Source organism: Lonchura striata, chromosome 4 (assembly GCF_046129695.1).
Source record: "Lonchura striata isolate bLonStr1 chromosome 4, bLonStr1.mat, whole genome shotgun sequence".
Taxonomy (NCBI): Eukaryota; Metazoa; Chordata; class Aves; order Passeriformes; family Estrildidae; genus Lonchura; species Lonchura striata.
In genome coordinates this window covers 3,335,125-3,356,186 of record NC_134606.1, presented here as the reverse complement: position 1 = coordinate 3,356,186, position 21,062 = coordinate 3,335,125, and the positions used below count along the sequence as shown (strand labels likewise).

At 48.3% G+C, this 21,062-nt stretch overlaps 1 protein-coding gene across 1 annotated transcript in view; it reads left to right on the top strand.

The window, feature by feature from the left end:
• The first annotated feature begins 528 nt into the window (after positions 1 to 528).
• ADRA1D (adrenoceptor alpha 1D) overlaps positions 529 to 21,062 on the top strand; it is a 41,925-nt gene continuing 21,391 nt past the window's right edge. The window contains exon 1 of the mRNA XM_021535756.3: positions 529 to 1,755. Coding sequence (XP_021391431.1) covers positions 789 to 1,755 — 967 coding nt within the window. The 5' untranslated portion in view covers positions 529 to 788. The remainder of the gene's footprint in view (positions 1,756 to 21,062) is intronic.

Here is a 21,062-nt window from a genome sequence, read left to right as displayed (position 1 = left end):
CTCTCGGGGCTGCACCCCAGTTCTGAGTGATCCTCCTGGGGGCTGCACCCCAGTGCTGCGAGACACTTTCTGGGGCTGCACCCTACTGCTGATTGATCCTCCTGAGGATGCACCCCAGTGCTGCGAGACTCTCCGGGGGGCTGCCTCCTCCCAGAGCGTGCCGGAACCCCCTCCATCATCATCTGGCTTGACCCCCTCCATCATCTCCCCTGCACCCCCTCCATCATCTCCCCCGGACCCCCTCCATCATCTCCCCTCTCCCCGCCTGCTCTGCTGCCGGTTTCACTCTGCCCCGGGCTCGCCTCGTCCTGCAGAGCAGCGCTGCCTCCTCCTCCTCCTCCTCCTCCTCCTCCTCCTCCCCGGCGGCACCTGACGCGCGGGGCTCCCGCCCGCCCCCGGCCCGTCCGGCCCCTCCCGCCGCTCCGGTCCGAGCGCGGAGCCGCCGGGCGCTGCCGGCCGTGCCCAGCGCTGCCCCCGGAGCATGCCAGGGCGGCGGGGGGGCTCTGACCGCCCAGCCGCCCCCCCGGGGCTGAGCGCCGGGCACCGCGGGCACGGGGGGCAGCGCGCACGGACGGCGTGAAGCGGGCGGGGGGCGACGGGCAGCGCGTCCTGCCCTCCCTCGCTCCGTCTGTCTCCATCCCTCCCTCCCTCCATCCCTGCATCCCGGCCGGGGGAGCGAGGTGCGGAGCGCGTCTTGGCGGGGGCTGCCAGCCGGGGATCATGCTGGGGGAGCTGCGCCTCGGCACCGCTTTCTCCTCGCCCTCAATGGAGCCCGGACTTTTTCTACAATGACTTTCCCCGAGCTGAGCAATGGCAGCTTGAGTGGGAACCGGACGGGACAAGGCAGCCAGAGCGCTGCCAACCGGTCCTGGGGGCTGCAAGGGGAGGAGACCCCCGAGGGCAACGGCACCACGCTGACTTTCGCCTTGGATGTGCAGGCGGTGGGCGTCGGGGTCTTTCTGGCCGTCTTCATCCTCTCGGCCATCGTGGGGAACATCCTGGTCATCCTCTCAGTGGCTTGCAACCGGCACCTGCAGACGGTCACCAACTACTTCATCGTCAACCTGGCCATCGCCGACCTGCTGCTCAGCACCACCGTGCTGCCCTTCTCGGCCACCCTGGAGGTGTTGGGCTTCTGGGTGTTCGGGCGCATCTTCTGCAACATCTGGGCAGCGGTGGACGTGCTGTGCTGCTCTGCCTCCATCATGAGCCTGTGCATCATCTCCGTGGACAGGTACATCGGCGTCAAGTACTCCCTCAAGTACCCCACCATCATGACCGAGAGGAAGGCGGGGGTCATCCTCGTGGTGGTCTGGCTCTCCTCCATGGTCATCTCCATCGGGCCGCTGCTGGGCTGGAAGGAGCCGCCGCCGCCGGACGAGAGCATCTGCAGCATCACGGAGGAGCCGGGCTATGCCCTGTTCTCCTCGCTCTTCTCCTTCTACCTGCCCCTCATGGTCATCCTGGTGATGTACTTCAGGATTTACGTGGTGGCCAGGCGGACCACCCGGAGCCTGGAGGCAGGGGTCAAGAAGGAGAGGAACAAGTCCATGGAGGTGGTGCTGCGCATCCACTGCCGCAGCGTGCTGGAGGAGCCTCTCTCCAGCACCCGGAGCAAGGGGCACAACTTCAGGAGCTCCCTCTCCGTGCGGCTCCTCAAGTTCTCCCGGGAGAAAAAGGCAGCCAAGACTCTCGCCATCGTCGTGGGTGTTTTCATCCTCTGCTGGTTCCCCTTCTTCTTCATCCTGCCTTTTGGTAAGTGACCCCATCCCAGCTCCGCTGCCTGGGGCTGAGCCCCTGGGGACCTGCTCCTTGGGACAAACTTTTCAGGACACAGCTCATGCATGGCAATGAGGGATAGGTGATTGACAGGTGAATAAACCAACGATGAATTAATTCAATTAATTAGCACTTATTCAATATTTATTAAGCAAAGCCATATAATCAATCAAAGATAGCAAGTGAATAAAATAGCAGCATAATAAGTGTTTTAATTAATTCATTCTGCGTTCAGCATTTTAACTAACGAAGTTTAGGCTAAGGAGGAAGCAGCTCTGTTCCAAACAGGCTGTTTCTTTGACACAGTGGTCTCCAACAACAGTTTTGTTATCTTCTCATTCTCCCAGTTTGGGAGCTGCCCCTGTGGGTCCAGGGCTCCCACCTCGGTTGCAGATGAGTGAGGTTTTATCCCTTCAAGGAGTGCATCAGAGCCTGAAGCACAAATATTTACTTCCCACTTGCTGTTGTTGTGCAGGGACCTGGAGCAGGACTGGGTGTTATCCATAAGGGTGATGGGTGAAGATCCCTTGTGGTTTTCCAGGACTGATCCACCACCCCCAGGAGCTGTGGCCCTGCTATAGTGCCCGTGTGCTCATTTAGGGCTGGCTCTCATGTTGTGCTCTAAAGTTTTGGCAAGTTGGATGTGAAAAGGACGCTCCCCCCTGCGTGCAGGGGAGGCTGAGCAGGCACAGAGCCCACCAGGGACCTGTGATGTCCAAAGCAATGTCCCCTTCCAGCACCAGGGACCCAGGATGTGCAAGGGAAGCCAGTGCTCCTCATCCTGACAGCAGGCACCCAGCTCAGGGGACCTGATTAACCCTCTGGAATGCTGTAGCTAAGCCTGGAGCTGGGAAGAGAGAGATTAAAATAATTCCTGAGTGTCAGCAGCAGCCTTTGCAGAGAGCTCAGCAAAGCAGGGAGGTCTGTCATTCCATCTGCCAGCTGGGACCCACGTGTCCCACAGCCCACGGGGGACTCGTGTCCCACCAACCCTGCAGCCACAGGAACACTCATCACAGCTGGGGCTGCACTTTTTCTCAGGGTTTTGCAAATCCTCTTGCTCAGGGCTGCCTCTCAAGTCAGAGCAGCATCTGTGACTGCAGGACAGATTTGGACCTGCTGAGGATCTGAGCTCCCTCCAGCACTGGGGCTGTTTCCCTGGGCTGTGTCCCCAGGGCTGTGGGATCCCTCCAGTGGGATAATCCCTGGGATCCGTGGTGCCTGGAGAGCTGAGGTGTCCCTGGAGTGGTGAATCAGGGCTGTGCATGTCTGCTCTCACCGTGCTGCTGCCTGGTGCCTCTGCTCCAGGGTCTCCTGTGGGTGTGGGTGGTGTTAGGGGGGTTTGGCTCTGCTCTCCATGGGGGTGAAATCATTGCAGTGAGAAATTTTCACCCCGTGGGAGCATTGCAGTTGATGGTATAACTCAGGCAAAGAGCAGTAAAACTGCACTGAACTCCTCTCCCTGCAAGACCAAGGATGAATTTTCCCATTTGACCGTGCCTCAGTTTCCCTTTCAGCAATCAGGTGTATTAGGGGGAATGGAGGGGAGGTGGTGTAACCTGCAAATAAACATTTTGGGATTCGTGGGGCTCAGGGAAATACCAGTCCTTGAAGACTGAGCTCCCTGAGCAGCCCCATTCTGATATTCCCTTTCTTGGCCAACCAGGGCAGGAACCAGCTCCAAACCTCATTTGCACCTTTACACCTTAAAATCATGAAATCAGGGAATGATTTGGGATGGAAGGGACTTTAAAGATTGTCTAGATCCAACCACCTGACAACCTTCCAGCTAATGAAGCTGGAAATCAGGATCCTGTTCCTCTGAGTTACTCCCGGTACTTTAAAATAGAGAAGGAACCTCAGGCAAATACTTTTCAGTAGAAAAAATTAATTTTATTTTGTTTTACCATATCTGTTCTGCCATGAGACCCTTGTGCTAGCTTCTCTGCTGATGTAAATCAGACAAGTCAAAGGAGGCACACTGATTTCCACAGCTAAAAATCCAAACTTCATTCTTTAGGTGCCTCCCACGAACCCATTTGCTTCCTCCGAGCTCACAACTGGCCAAGTCCTTTATAAACATGGCTTTGATCTTTACTTCCTGCCATATTATATGTATAATATAAACACGGCAAAAGTTCATTTATTTTATGACTACAAAATATGCTGCCTCTGATTTCCCCTCCCTCCCCTTTATTAATGGCAGTTTCCTATTCAAATCCGAGAATCGTTCAATGCTGTCAAGAAGGGAACAGAAACTTCTAATCTTGGATTTTACAGCTCAGGAGACAGGTCTGAAACTCGCAGAAATCAGTAAATTTTACAGTGAATCCACAAGATGAAACATGCTGGGACCAACTCTGCTAAAAAAAGAAAGTTGTAAGTGGTAAAGTAGAATGGATTTTATTTATTTCATAAGACAAAATTAGTTGTAATAACTCAGGACCAACTGAAAATGGTATTGATACACACTTTAAATGAAAGTGAAACTCCCCTGAAAAACAAAATAACTTTGAATTGAAGAGCAATGTATTGTTTCAACTTCAGAGTAAATTGGAAATTATTAAAATTCAGAGACATTTAAAATTGTGCCTTCAAATTGCATCAAAGTAAAATGAATAAGTGATCTATTTTCTTCTGAAAATATCCAAATGTTTTGACTTATTTTTTTGTCTCTTTGACACGAATTTGCAGGAAGTCATCATTGAGTCACACTGTTCACTGAGGTCTGATTATAATTTCTAGTAAAATTAAATTTTCCAAGTGACAAAATACTCTCAACTCCACTTTAAAGTCCTTCAGCACTCGGAAACTTCCGCACTCGCGCCGTCCTCGGTGTCTGAGTCTGCACACATCCTTGCCACTCTGCAGAGTAGCTCCCACATTTATTACACAGGAGCAATATTCATCACATTGGTGTCAAAAAGCTGAAATAACCCAAAATTTCAAATAGCAAGAGCCACGTGTGTGCCAAATGCTGTCAGCCATTTCTCCATGCTCAAACAATCTACAATGATTTTTCTTTAAATCAGCTCAAACTCCCCGATACTGCCACAGTCTATTTATCAGCTGAGTAATTTAACTCCCTGTTGGATGTGTGATCACAGTCCCTGAGCATGTTATCACCAGGAGTTTAAATACAATTAACAGCTTCTGTGGCTAATGAGGATCTTTAGCAGCGAGTTGTTCAACCCAAGATGAAATCCTGGTTTGTGGTTTGTGTTTGGGTCCTGTCTTTGCCGAGTGAGGAGAGCAGTGGAGCTCTCCTGGGCTGCTGCCTGGGTTTGCTGGGAGGTGCTTCTGGGGTTTGTGGCAGGGTTCCTGCTCCCTGAGCAAACACCTGCCGGGAGAATTTACCTGGAGACTTTTCAGAGATGTAGGGCCAGCAGTTTAGGGCTGGTTTGTAGCACAGAGTTCATCTCCCTTTGGTTGTCTCAGGCCATGGAGATGCTCCAAGGGCTGGGTCTGTGCTCTGCAGCCAGGCTGGGAGAGCTGGGGGTGCTCACTGGGAGAGGAGAAGGCTCCAGGGAGAGCTCAGAGCCTAAAGGAGGCTGATAAAGGGAGGCAGAACAACTTATATGGGCAGGAAGTAACAGGACAAGGGGCAGTGGTTTTAAAGGGCAGGGTTAGATGGGGTATGGGGAAGAAATTCATCCCTGTGAGGGTGGGGAGGCCCTGGCACAGGATGCCCAGTGAAGCTGTGGCTGCCCCTGCATTTCTGGAAGTGTCCAAGGCCAGGCTGGAGCAATCTGGGATAGTGGGATTTGTCCCTGCCCATGGCAGGGCTGGTGTTGCTGGTCCCTTCCAACCCAAACCATTCTGTGACTACAAAAACATGCAGGCACAGCTAATGAGCTGATGGTGTCTGCACTGCAGGTATTTGCAGAAAATGTGGGATATAGCCTAGTCTGGATTTTTTACTCTATGATCTCTGAGGGCTTTTTCAACTTGAACAATTCCGTGGCTTTATAGAGGTTTCACTGGTTCTTCTGCTAATGGAAAATCCTGTTAAAAGTTAGGTTCTGGATCTGTCCTTGCAGTAGGACCTCTATGCCAGGTGATCAGGGAACCAGAACCCCCTATAGGTGGAGAGTACCCTGCTTTCTGAAACCTGATCTAGGAGGACATCAGTAAGAGTGGGAGGAGGGATGGAGGCCTGATTCCCACCACTCTTCAGCTGGGGGGCACCTGAAGCTCAATGTGAGTTCCCAGACAGGACCATCCCAGGAGTGGAGGTCAAGACCTTCTCCATCAGCACCTCAGAAGGTTCTAGGAGGAACCAGCCATCCCTTGGGATCAAGGATGGACTAGCTGGTACCCAGGATGGTGATTTATGTACCTCAGTGCCTGTGTTTTTAAGCATGGTCTCCTCTGGACTCCCATAGTGGGCTCCCATGTTTGTTATCCTTTAGATTTGGTCAGAAATCAAGACTGGTGTGAGAAAGAAAGACACGTAGTGAGAAATGAGGAAACACCATAGTTAGTGCCACACAAGGGTGAAGGCCACAACCCGAGGCTCCCTTCACCCTGTCCATCCACAAGCAGCAGGTTACCCAGACCAGGAATACCTGGGCATGGATAAAACCCTCCAGACTAGCAGTCTAATCTTTCCCTTGGGTTGGTGACCTGCTGTGTTTGCAGTGGAAGCTGCTGCTCATTTCCAGGTACGTTTCAGAAGAACAGTGAACTGGCTTTTCCACCTGCACCCTGAAGGAAAGGCAGCTGCTACACCAGCCAGGCTCTGAAAGGTCTCCTTCAAGTCAAAATATAAATATATTTTTAGTTGCTGTTTGACATAGAGCAGGAGACCTTTCACAAAGCATTTTGCAGAGCCACTTGTAAAATAAATGATGGGGAAAACGCTGTGAAAGCATGTTTCATGTGATGTGAGACCATGTTCTGGTAGAAATTGAGAATCTAATTCTACTCTGATAAAAGAGCATTTAGCATGGTTTACTAATAGGAAAAGGGCTTATGTTATCATTCTGTGCCTGTGAGGAACTCACCATCTGATGAACTCTTTTGTGATACAATCACAGAATGGTTTGGGTCGGGAGGGACCTGAAAGTTCACCTCATTCCACCCGCTGCCATGGGCAGGGACATCCTCCAGCAAAGCAGGTGGCTCCAAGCCCCATCCTCTCTTCTGACCTGGTCACACTGCTCTGGGTGGAGCCCATCATCAACCCCAGCTGCATTTCAAAAAGTGCTAGAAGTGCTCTAGTATCCCAAGTTCCTATAAAAATGGACAGATGGGTGAAGGACTGAAAACTCCTATACTCTCCCTCACAGAAGGAAAGTTCAGAGCGAGCTCAGCACCTGGTTAGATATCAGAAAATACTGAAAATCTACCACAAGACGCAATCCCAGGAAAAACACAAATTTCTTTAGTGTTGTTGTGCACAGGACCTGATAAAAAAAAAAAGGTGATTTGAAAGAAGGATAAAAGATAAAAGGTCATTTAATTACTTTGACTGTCAGGGCATTTATTTGTATCTCCTGAAATTTTCAGAGTTATGGTGGAAGTCAGAACTGATGTAGAGAAAGGAATGTAAATTTCTCTGGAATAATTATCTATGGCCAAGAGCATCAGATCAAACTGGAACACGAGCAATTGGGATGAACCTTGCCATCTGCCACATGTCCCCTGTTGGTCCTGGTTCACAGGAACAATACCTTGATGAAAAACACCAGCAAAGACACTGGTGGAGTCAAAATCTGCTGGTACCAAGCTCTGGTTGCATTTATTGAGCATCATCCAGTCAAGAGGCACCACAGGATGTTCCCATCAAAGGGAACATCCAAATTACCATGCCAAAGTACCATAAATGTGTTAAATTACAGGGGATGGATGGATGGATGGATGGATGGATGGATGGATGGATGGATGGATGGATGGATGGATCTTCCAGCCCATCTCCCTTTCTCAAGAAGAGAACACTTGGCCCCAAACCATTCCTGAACCATTTCAGGACTATTCTTAAAGCATTAAATGAGGGGAAATCCATTGTTTTCCCTGACAAATTTTGGCTTTGCTTCAGCAGCCCTCAAATGTGATTTCTGCTTCTCTTTTTCCCACGCAATAGCATCAGGGCTGTGTAGCAGCCTGCCAGAGTGTCATTCCTGGGGCATGACAGGAGGGATGTGTGCAGTGGGAAAGGCACAGGGACACGTGGGGATGTGCAGCCCTCTGGAATAGCACTGGGGGAACAGTGGATTCACCTGGGGAATACAATAAACACAGGGATTGTGTCTGTCTAGAGAAACTCTGTGAAAAAGCAACCTGGGAGCTGGGTTTCCCTCCAGGGAAAACACATTTCCATCCTGCAGGAGGGGTACAGGAGACAATTCCAAGTAGGCACATGGATAAGGAGCCTATGAATAAATTATGCAGCCAAAGCATTAGACAGTGTTGATTCCCTCCACGTGCCTGAGAAGACACCAGGGTGCAGAAAAACAGGGAAACACTTCATGTTTGTTTGGAAATAATCAGCCAAAAACAATTATTTGGACCCCAAGTGTTTCCTACCTGTGTGGGAAGCCAGGGGTGGACAGAGGGGCTCAGTGCAGTTTCTGCTGTTATAACAGATGCCTTATTCTGGACCTCAGTTAAGGATTTGGACACCCAAATTTGAACATCTGCTCTGCTTCTGCCTGACCAAAGCAAGGCAGTGATTGGAAGCAGGACCCAAATATTCCATGACTTGTGCAAGGGATTATTCTGCTTCCAGCCCACCCACTACACCACCAAATAAAACTATTTAAAGCCAAATGTCCATTTTTATATGGCAGAGTCCTGACGCATCTCGAGGCAGTTGCTATAAGGAGTGTACCACAAACAGGGAAAAAATAGACCCTGAAAAAATTGAAACTACTGGGATTCAGTGAGCAAAATGTTACAAAATCTCTCAACAGGAGTTTTGGAGCCAGTACCAGAATACACCACATAACCATAAATTCATCTATATTAAGCTGGGTTTGATGGCTTCATTATATTTGACAAAACAAGTGTATTTCCTTGGGAAAACAACATGAATTATCTTCTGATGGATCAATAGGAGTTTCGCCTGCTGTGATTATTGTGCTGTATTCTAGGTAGGGCTGATAGCTCCTTTTAAGATTATGGGACCCTTCTGAGATAAAGTCTCAGTTTCTGGTGCTAAACATTATCTATCAGGTGAAATTTTCCATTCTCTGTGTCTGTAACAAACTGAGTTTGTTCTGCTAAATGTGAGACAACTTGAGATGAACAAACCTGTGAAAGATGACAGGCAAAACATGGATTTTGGTTCTTGGGGTCTCTATCCTTGCAGGTACAAAGGAGATTAATTTCCATCATTCCTTATGGGATAACTTGCTGTATTGATTCTATGACTGAGTGAATCAGCTTTTTTCACTGATTAGGATTTTTTCACTGATATTTAGGAAGAATTCCTTCATGGAAAGGGTTGTCAAACACCAGCAAAGGCTGCTTGGGCAGTTGTGGAATCCCCACCCTTGGAGGGATTTAAAAGCCATGTGGATGTGGCACTTGGAATGGTTGGATTTTGTGATCTTAGAGGGCTTTTCCAACTTTAATGGCTCTGTGATTCCCTGATTCTGCTTCTGCCTGCCCTGTGTTCTCTGTTTTGGTGCTCTTTGAACTGTCACATGGAAACAGAAGGCTGCACTTCTCCCTGCACCATAATTTATGGGTGAGAACAGCCCAGGGATGGATTAACTGGAGTGGCTGGAACAGGAGATGGTTTTGAGCTGCTCCTAATGAATAGCCTTTCTCCAAGAGGGCTCCTAGCTGATGCCTTTGGAGCCAAGCCCAAGAACCACCAGATCTGGTGGCAGAAAACCAACTGCCAGCTTGATCAAGAGAGGGCATTTCCTCCTCCTGGGCCGTTTCCAACCCAAGGCAATTCACAGCTCAGTCATTAAGGCCCTTGAAATGCATCTTTAATTTTACCCCCTCCAGTAGCTGGGCAAAAAAAAAAAAAAAAAAAAAAAAAAAAAAAAAAAAAAGAAAAGAAAAGAAAAAAAAAGAAAAAAAGAAAAGGAAAAAAAATGGGAAAAAATTTAAAAAATTACAAGGGATTCCTGCTGGGAGAAATCCATGCATTGGATAAATCCAAGCAGCCTTTCCTGTTTTACATAGTGAGCACATTGATGTCATTCATTTAAGGAAGATCAACAGGACTGGCCCCAGGCAGCTCTTTCCAACACAAATCTGCCCAAAAAGTGTGCCTGGAGCTGTAGGCACCTGAGATTGTTGCTGCCACTTGGTTTCAGGACCTGGAATCAAACTTGCTCCTCTTGTGTCCAGGTGTTTGCTTATTTGTTGTGGTTTATGGGATTTCCCCCAGTGAGTCAGAGGCTGGAGCAAATCACAGGGGCTTCCCTGTCTGATCTCCTGAATTAAAGAACTCCTGGCTGTATTCCCCTGCAAGGCTCTTGCAATGCAGGACTGAAAGTGCTGAGAAACCCAAGAACAAAGCTACAAACCTTCCAAAAAAATGTCCATGATGGGGGGGAAAAAATAGCCATAACACAGCCCTGCAAGAGCTCTCCAATTAAAAATTTGCATCAATTATGCAAACACTGAGCAGGGAACAGACCCCACTGCACAAAAATCCGGCCCCAGACTTTGCTGTGCCAGAGCTCAGTCTAGGAGACAGAGGCAAGACCTTGGTGAAAGCATTTAAGTGGGGAAAAGATAAAAGAGAAACTTGTTTGGAACTGGGGGAAATCATATCCTAAGCCTAAAACTGGTGGTTTGTAGCATAGAGACAGTGAGAAATGGGGGTGTCTTTGTGGCAATGAGGCAAGAGGGGGTTAGGGCAGCAGGACCAGGAAAGGGACAGGAATCCAGAAAAGAGACAGGCATTGCTGAGGGGAGGATGTCACCAGCACTTTGGGCTTGTGTCACATCTCATCCCTGGCTGTTTTCCAGCTCATGTTTTCCCCACAGCAGCTCCACAAATCACTGAGAAACAGCTCACAAGTAAGGATAGGGATCATGGAGGGCACTGACCCCCAAATCCAGGGACTCAGTTTTGAGCCCCCAGGTCAGCAGAAGAAGCTGGAAATGGTGTTATTTCCTGCCCTCTCACCTGAGTGCCCAGCAGGAGATCTGACATCTGTATTCCTTCCCCAGATGTGTCCTCAGGCAATTTGGAAGGGCGTGGGGCACACAGAAAACACAGCAGTGGTGGCACCACCAGCTGCCCCTGGTTCTGGTTTGAGAGCAGAGGACTTGGGTTCAGAGCAGCTTCCAGCTTTTGATCCTCAGCCTTTGAAGCCAAGTTCTCTCAGAGACACTTTCCAAACTGCACCAAAACAGTTTTTCAGCTGTGGGGTCTTTTTGTTCCCAGGGCTCCTTCCGTAGGAATTATCTGGAAAGTTGTGAGGATGCAGTGTGAAGTCCAGCTGGCAGCCAGCCACAGGCTTGTGGGGATTTGGGGAAACAAAGCAGAGTGACTTTACATCACAGGTTTTGTTTTCTGAGTATTCCTCACTTGGAGATTATCATACAATCACAGGTTGGTTTGGGTTGGATCCCAAATACCATCCAATTCCAGCCCCTGCCAAGGGCAGGGACACTTTCCACTATCCCAGGTTGCTCCAATCCATGTCCAATCTGTCCTTCCAGGGATCCAGGGACAGCCACAGCTTCTCTGGGCACCCTGTGCCAGGGCCTCACAACCTTCTCAGTAATGAGAAAGAGAAAGAGAAAAGTGGAGGATTTTCCAAATATTGCATCTCTCCCTCTCCTCTTCCTTGTAAAAGCTGGATTATTTGGGATTAAATCTTACTGTGCTTCACTTCCAGTGGCACCCCAGAGTGGCAGCACTCCTGGGCTCTTTGCAGACTGATGTATCTGAGATCCTTCATGATGCACAAGCCCATTAGTTAAGTGCTTCAGCCTCTTCTGTGCCAGGGGCTGTTCAAACAGTGTTATTTCTAGACTGGAGCAGCTCACACTAGGGGATCCAGATGGATGTGGGAGGCAGCACAGCACCCTGTAGTATCTGCGTGCAGGCAGATTGCAGTTTTGCCAGCATTTAGGCAAAGGAGCGGTGCAGATACTGGCAGAGAGCTTCTGCTCTCCTGGGAAAGCCACCCAGGAGAAAGGAACAATTCCCATTGCATCTGATGACCTCCTTGCCACCACCCTCCCTTCCTGAGTCCCCTTCCTGAACACCTCCTTAATCAGTGCTTCCCTTCTCATCCATGGCTCTGGTAGACAAGGAATGTGATCATTTCTGGTGTGCAGGTAGACAGAGGAATTGGGACCAGACCCACAGGTGAAAATTTCTGTGGAGAGTTTCTATGAGCAGGTGGATGTCTCATCTCCCATTATTGTCCATGCCTACCAAGCTTTGATTGCTCACCAGGCTTGGATTGCAATTTCCTTCCCTAAAATATTCCCAGTGCCATCCCTAAGGTAAATGAGGAAACCATGTGAGGTTTTGCTTGCAAAGCAGGATGGAGGGAAGCTCCATGCTCTTCTAGAAGGACAGTCAGGATCCAGGAGGGACATCCCAGGGCATTTATCTCCAGTGGTACAAGACACATGGGCAACCTCAGTGTCTGCTTTCAGATGACTGGATTGCACCCTGGATTGCTTTCCCAAAAAAAATTAAAAAGAAAACCAGACACCCTCATGGGAAATACATCCAGTAACCTCCCCACACTAACATTTCATTCTCTGTCCCAAAAACTGGAGTTTAGGATCAACCCTGCAGCTCGGCACCTTGGCATGTCAGCACCTTTCCCTCAGATGCACCTTTCCACAGCCAGATTCTGAAGCTGTGCCCTGAAAATTAAAATAAAGGGGTCACTGCTGCCTGCTCAGATGGCCTGAGAGGAGCCAGCCTGGCTTCCTTCACACTGCTGCCAAGCATTGAAGGGATCACCTTTGCTTCGGTGTAGGAAATATATATAAAATCTCTGAAGGAAGGGCTTAATTTTTGCTGATGGGCAGAAATAGAGAAGAAAAGTAATTTGTGTGATTTTACTGGTCTGACCTGACCGTTTCTTCTGTAGTTTCCATCACCTGGCTGTGCTCCAGGAAAGCAGGATCCCACTGACTTTCTCAGCAGATGGAAAACCTGGATTTGTCTGCCAGTTTGGCCTCTCCATTTAGGGCAGGTAATGACAGTAAGGTCTTGGACAGGGCGGTGGTGCACACAAAGTTTATCCTATCACAGCTTTAGGTCTTTGCCCACCTGCTCCTGCTGAGATGTGAGAACCAGAAACACACAAGGCCAGGCTGGATGGTGCTCAGAGGAACCTGGGAGGTGTCCCTGTCCATGGCAGGGGGCTGGAACTCAATGATATTAAGGTCCCTCCAACCCAAAGCACTCTGCAATTCCATGATTTTCTAACCCACGATGCTCAGACTCTTCCTGGGATTCATTAGGGACCCCAGTGGGCAGCATGGCTGCTGCTCTCCTACGGGAAGGATCCATGAACTTCCCCCAGAGGTCAGGGGAACGGGGACGTGGGCGGCTTTGCTCTCCTGCTGCAAGGACAGGGCAAGGGAAAGTGTTTACATTCAAAACAAAACTTTCCCAGTCTGTGGCTGCTCCAGTCAAAGGCAGCGAGGGAAGGGGGCTGAGTGGAGAGTGTTTACATTAAATGGGGCCATCAGCCTGTCAGGATGAATTCCACACGTTCAGCTGGAAAAGGTCTGTTCCTTCCCTGTGTACTCTCGCTGCACACCCCTCAGAGAAACCACAGGTGATTAAATTTAGAGCTTAATGTATGGAACAAAAATAATTTGCTCCAAAACCGAGCGTTTACTGCTCAAAGCAGAGCTGAGTGACTCACAGCAGAATTCAGATCAGCCATTGGAGAACAACACTGCAGAAATATGATCACGTCTGCCAGCCCACCAAGTGCATTGGCAAACCCTCAGGTGCCTTCTTCCTTTGTAGCTCTTCATCTTCTTCTCCCTTTTCCCGATTCTCCTCCTTTCTGCACCCCTCTGTGGCTCTGGTGGCAAATACCATGGGCAGTTGTCACATTTGGAGAAAGGATTGTCTGTCTCTGCAGTTCCCCATGGATCAGCCATATGTGTCCCAGTCCCTGAACCTCTGCTGTGTGCCTTGGGAGAGGCAATTCTGGATCTCACTGCATCCAGTTCTTGGAAATTTTATTCTTTGCAGTGGGAACATATCCGTGTCTCCTTGCAAATTGATTAGTTCTGTGTCCATGTCATCTTCTTTAAGTAATTGAATTCTTTCCTTGGATTTCACCCTTCTGGCAAACAACTTCTTAGAGGTCTTCTCCTCCTGTAGCCTCTTTTTGTTGAATCCATCCCACCTAATGAGTTGCTCCTGCCTTTACCATCCATATTCCCCCACTGATCCATCTGGATTTACTCCCCTTTAGATCACTGATGGTTTGGGTGCTTTGGAAGACCAGCCTTGTACTTTACACTCAAACTCTCGAAGATACAGCAGAAAAATGGGTGTCTGGGCAAGCAGTTCTGTGTGATAATAACCCTGATGTCCCTGTTAAGCAGTTCTGTGTGATAATAACCCTGATGTCCCTGTTAGCAGTGGTCCTGGCAGATCACGCTTCCCACCTGGAGAAGAGATGGGGAAGAGGACCACACACCTGGATTGTGTTGGTGGGTGTCCCCTGTGGCTGCCTCTGTCCAGGCTTTGCAGTTTGGTGCTCTGCCTTTGAAGCTGGAACTGGGTTTGGACAATTCTGGGTCATGCCACAGAGATCTCCAAGGGAAAATGTCCAAAAAATAAATGGTTGCTCCCTGCCATGTCCAAGCTCATGCTCAGGGCTGTACCAAAGGGTTAATTTCATTAGCCCATCTTTTTCACTGCTGTTTTGCTCCATAAGGGATTTTCCATAGGATCCTTCTTGCAAGCTCAGCTGGAAACATCTCCCCAGGTCACTGGAGGAGTCACACCTTGAAGCCCTGAGGTGCCCATCTGGCAGTGCTGAAATGGGGATGCAGAAATGCTGCTTGCCTGCCAGATGTGAGTCATCCTCACTCTCCAACACTGCCTGATGCTCACCATGGGGACAAGCCAACCACCTCAGCAAAATGGTCTGAGAAAGTCCATTTTTCTGTCTCCCTATTTATTTCTTGACACTTCTAAACACCTTCCTGTCACTCTTCTCCAGCCCAGGAGTGACTGCATTTCAGGTTCACAGGGGACTAAGGAAACTTTATTTTATTCCAGACTGCATTATCAAGGAGGTAGCACTACCACACACGTTTGGAAAAGGTGTCAGAGACTGTGAGAAATCACTTTGCTTGTGAAGATACAGAGGTACTGAGCCAGTTGTAGGTGAGGAAACCTTCTTCAGGGTCTGGCAGGCACCCAGGCAATGCTGTGGGCACTTTTAAGGACTCTGCAAAGCAAAACACTGAATTTAGGTGTCTGCACTGGGGTCACCACTATTGTCACCCTGGTACCTGTAGAGATCCTTGTACCCAGAGGTTATTTTCTTCCTTTTCAAGGAAGAAATCCTTAACTCCTTCCTCCTTGAGTGGTTGTTGGTCTCCACCCCACTCTGAATGTCTTTATTGTCCCATTCTGCTGGTGCTAGTCTGGTCACTCAGAAAAGTTTCAGTGCTAGCAGGTTTTTCCTTGTTTTCATCCTCTCCTTGGTTATCCCTATTGTTTGTTGCTCCATTTGATTCCCTGCAGGAAACAGAAACACTATGGCAGGTTTTGACAGGTAAACTGGAGTTTGGGCCCTGCAGGTTTCAGCAGAAACCACCAAGTTTGACGTCAGTCCTAAGCCATCATTCCCCCAAATACTGGCACGGAGTAAAACCAATCCCACTGGACAGATGCTTCCATTAAATTTGGGAATGTCCACAAAACCACTCAGAAAAGGCCTACAAATGAAAAGCAAATTGAGCTGTTTATTGCCATTAACAAGCAGGAAAAAAAAAAAAAACACCAAAAAACAAACAACAACAAAACCACCCAAACAAACAGCAAAACAACAAAGAATTCAAGAATGTGATCATTTGGGAACAATTCATTATTTGTTATTCCTACTAATAAAATCTATTTAGACTGCAGTTGCGTACAGGAACATGAGTGTGGAGCTGGAATTCCTATTGTAAAATGATGATTCCTTGCTCCAAAGACTTCACTGCTTTGTTTTTGTGAGTTTAATTGTGCAAATCAATGACCTCTGGGTACTATTAGGTTGTGGGGCTACCTCGAGTGCTCCACAGCAGATGCACAGAAGAATATCAAGCATTAAAATGTCGATATTTTCAATGAAAAGTTGGAAAATGAGGATGTGGAAGCACCCAGGGGAGATCCAGAAGGCTCATAATGGTCCTTTATCAACAGATTTAGAATCTACTGAGGGGACAGTTGGGCCAAAAGAAAATTAAACTCTCTTTTTCAAAATTACCCATAATGTCCTATTTCCTCTTGAGTTTTGATTAGGTTGGTTTGGTTTGTAAACTTAAATACAAGAAAATTTTAATATCAAGTACTTTGACATGTGTGTTCCTCCCTACCCCAAAAAGAAAAGTTTTGCATAGAAAAGTTCCAATATTGAAACTTTGCCTATGTTTTCCAAATTCTTTCTTTCTCTCTCATCTGCTTTGGCAAAAATAATTCAATGAGTTTTCTGCACATGAAAATTTGTTTTTGCCTCCTCCAATATGTGAAGGAGAGAGGCCACCAATAAATTTATGGCACTGAGTCAGGATCAGGCACAGGGACAAATCCTTCCCAGTGTGACCTCCCAATCCCTCTCTGGTGCTCTGGGCATGGATGGTATCACCCAAACCTCCTCAAGCTGGCCAGAGCTGGGACAGCAGCACCCCAGAAGAGCAGGAACAAGGGCAGGTTCATGACCTGGGAGATTCCCAGGCTGCAGGGCCAGTCCGTAACTTGGGCTGTTTCCTCTCTCTCAGTGGGAACTTCCAGGGATTTCTCAGTGCCAGGACATCAAAGAGGAGATTATAACCAGCTGTCTCACAGCCCTAATTGATAGCAGGCCTCTTTCTTCCATCAGGAGGTCCAAAAGAACAACAAAGGACCATGGATGTTCCAGGAGGACGTGTGAGGAGGGCACAGACCACATTCACCCCAGGGTCTCCTCCAGGGAGCAACCTCCCAGCTGGTCCAACACATCTTCTTTCCCTGAGGGCAGAGTTCTTTAGTGGACTCTGGATTGATTTGTCACCCAGGGGAATATTTTATGTCACCCAACTCCTTCATCTTGTGGCAGGGCAGGGCAGGATGTCAGTACAGGCTGGGGGATGGAGGGAGAGCAGCCCTTGGGGTGCTGCTGGAGGAACCAGTGGACACGAGCCAGCAATGTGTGTCCACAGCCTGGGAAGCCAGTGGCATCCTGGGCTGATCCCCCAGCGTGGGCAGCAGGGGAGGGGGATTCTGCAGGTGAGACCCCACCAACAGAGATGTTCCAGCCTTGGGGCCAACAGCAGGAAGATGTGGAGATGCTGGAGCAAATCCAGAGGAGGCCATGGAGCTGCTCCAAGGGCTGGAGCCAGGCTGGAAGAGCTGCGGGTACTCACCTGGAGAAAGGAAAGCTCCAGAAAGGCCCCAGAGCCTCTTCCAGTGCCTAAAGGGGGCTTTTAAGAAATATGGAGAAAGGCTCTTTACCAGGGCCTGTAATGACAGGACAAGGGGCAATAGTTTTAAACTAAAAAAGAATAGGCTAAGATTGGATTTAAAGACAAAATTTTTTACAGTGAGGGTGGTGAGGCCCTGGCACAGGCAGCCCAGAGAAGCTGTGGTTTCCCCATCCCTGGAAGCATCCATTTTCCCAGGCATTATTTGACCATCTCCAATAACTAAAAGAACTTCCTTCCAACAGAAGGTGAAATTGTCTGAGTGGAAATATTTTGTCCTCCGTTCTCATTAGAGACTAAAAAAATAAAAGACTCAATTTGCCATTGCTTGCAGCATTCCTGTTCTTCCAAATCAGTGGCCAATTTGGTGCTCTCCATGCAGCCTGGCTGGGGAGGGAAGTGTTGGCTTTTCCAGCAGCCAGGAGTGCAGGGCTGAAATGTCTGGTGGCATCCACGCTGCTGCAAAGCACAAACCTGCCTCTATTTGCATTTTCAAACCCTGAAAATGGCTATTCCAGCTCCAAAATTGGTGGTTTAGCTGCCTGCTAGGTGATTGATTGCATCTCTTGCATGAAATTGCTGGGAAGTGATGTGTTATATATGTAAAAAAGGAAAAAAAAAGAAAATTCATTAAGCAGATGTTAAAGTGGGAATTAAGCAGAGGTTAAAGTAGGAATGGAGAACAGATCCATCTGTGCAATCTCTCCCTTTCTCCTTCATTGATGAGTTATTCCAGAAGGTCCAGTGTCAATCCAGAGCCAGCAATAAATGCAAACCGGTCACTTTTGATCTTCTTGCTGTAATATCTGGGGCATGGACTCATCCTTCTGCACATCTGCAAAGCACTTGCCACTCTCCTGAGTGCAGTGGCCCAAAGTGGGTGAAACATTTATGCAGAATTTACGAGATTCCCACGTAGCTGGTCTGGATGCTGGCCAGCCAAGGAGGATTCCGTTGGGAAGCGCCAGTTGGAAAACCGAGCGGAAACATCCCAGGTTGAACAGCCTCCACTTCAATCACTCCTCGTAGCTCCAGGGCAGCCCTTCCATGCCAAGTTTCCATGGCTTTCTTACCATGCAGCCATCAGAGTGAAACCTTGGCAGCTCCGGGCTAACCCGGGATTGACTCCTGGATCCAACGCCAGGAACCTGGAAGCCCTGAGCATCCTGGCTCCAGAAAGGATTTTCTCCTGCTTCAAGGCTTCCGGCTACAAGTATGGTAATTTGGAGGACTTTAGGACACTCCAGATAGCCAGATCCACAAATTCCAAGGACTGCAGGATTTCCATTGCCTGAGCTCCTGTGTGGCTCAGTCCAGGGAAAGCCCAGGGGATGTGCTTTGCCAAGGACTTTGCATTTTCTGTACTCGGTGGCTATGGAAGCTTGGGAAAGAAGAGACAGCAGGCTGTCCCACAGTGCAGATCCATCTAGTGGTGGTGGACTGTTGCCATGGTTTTGTCCATGGATTTACAAGTGTTTCCATGTCAGCTGGTAGCTGTCAGGTTCCCATGAATCCCTTTTAGACAACAGCATGCACTGCAGGTTCTATGAATTATTTTTTTTTAATTCATAATTCCTCAGAAATTTTCATAGATTTTTTTTTATTGTTGCTGGGTTGTTTTTTGAGTTTTTTCTTTGAAAATAGACAAATATCAAACATTGAAATTCCCCCCAAACCACGCATCTGGATGTCCAGGTTGCTCTGTTCCTGAGCATGGGTTGACACATTCTGCAAAAGAACCAAGTCTTAACAATTCCATCTCATTCCATCTCTTAACAATTCCGTCACATTAAAATCACAAGGATTTGGGCCACTGGCTTTGTGGAAATGTAGATTATTGGGGATGGGAACTGTGTTAAAAGATTATCTTGTCCCTCCCTTGACCACAGGTCAATGAGCATGTGGTGGAGTATTTCTGTTACGTGGGGGTTTCTGGCTGTCCTGATGTTAGAAAACCGATTGCAGTGTGCAAATCTGCTTTTGCTGCTTCGTGTAATCCAGGCAGAATCTGCATCACTACAAGTCAGTTCTGAATGGGTTCTCACTGAGGGAAAAGTTTTTCCATCCTACAGCAGTGCAAGTATAGAGTGTGTAACATAAATTCACCCAAATTTCAATTCCTGATTAATACTTCAGCCCTTGCTGCCTCCTCTTTCCCAACAGCCCCATTGCCCCAACCTCATAAGTGACTTTTTTTATCCCAGATTCCCATACACACAACACACACCTTTCATCCTTCCAGCATCCTCACCCTTCCAACTCTCTGAGAACACAGCTGGCATCCCTAGAGCCTGTCCCTGTTTTAAATGGGTGTTTGTTATCAAGGAAGGACTCTGAGCTGACATTCCCAGTCCTTCACCAGGTCAGGACTGACATGTCAGCCTTTCATCTGTCCATGTTCTCCCCTGTGCATGGATAAGGCCACATCTGTTCAACAGCTTGCAGCTTTGCTTTGCAGAAGAGATTTTATTTGGGTCCAGGATGACTCCAGGCTCAATTTCAGACCTGACAAGGAGCTCCTCCTTTTCTCCTCAGATGTGGGTTTAATGGAATTGGGCAGGGTACTGATATTTTGTAGCCACTTTTAAGAGGTATTAAAGATGTTATCAGACATGGGCAAGCACAGCTCAGCTAATCTGAGCCTTTGAGCTGAGAGGAGAGTAGAAAAAAAGAAATCCACCTGGAAACACTCATCCCTAGAAATTCATCACTGGGCAGCCACATGGCTGTGTGCAGTTTGGAACAAAATAAGCCCCATGTTTGTGGAAAATTCGTCTGTGGAGTGAAGGGATTTGGGCCTTCCACGTGTAACAGGAGGATCCAAAAACACTCAGGGGTTCAAGGGAAAGCATCACCTCAAGATATCCAAGGTTAAAGGCAGAGGTGCCAAGCCTCAAATGCTCTCTGATTTGGGCTCATATCCAGGAACAGGAGCCCAGACACCTTTTTTTTCACCCCAACACACACAGAGGCACAGACAGGTTTTACGAGCTTGGTTCAGTGAGAAAAGCAATGGGGTTTTTATACAGCAGAAGAGATGTGTGCCTGCAAGCAGTAATTCCTACCCTGGTCCTCACCTCCTTGGGTCATGCACTCTGGAATTCAGACCACAGCATCCCCCTGATGCTGTGTGGACTGATAAATAATTGGGAGTGGCATCCATTGGCATGTGCAAGTGGAAGAGCTGGGATCAGGGCACTTGTGTGCTCTCCTCTGGAGGCAGATGGCAGAAGGTGGCTCTGCGTGCCATCAGGCTTAGCCCAACATCCAGGTGCACTGATAAAATAAATAAACTGCATTTATTAAAGGCATCCCCAGCATGGTGGCTTGGAGACAGCAGGACACATGGCCAGATGAGGCTTTGCAAAGCCCCTCAGAGCTGCAGCTGGCTCCTCAGCTCAGCAATCTGTTGTTGATTAGCTCTTATCTCTGTCACAGCCTCACAAACCCTGAGTTCTACAGCACTTCACTCTAACAAACTAAAAATGGAGCCCTATCTCTCTCTCTCTACAAGACCTTTTAAGGATAAACTGTCCAATTAAGAAATGACACCTAAATTATTTTTACTTTTAACCCAACCACCCGTGCCCACAATGTGGACTTTTTTTATCCAATTACACAAAACCACCCAAACCCATGGAGAAGAAGGTGAAGGACCAGCTTCTTCCCTGAAACCTCCATCTTGCTTTATATAT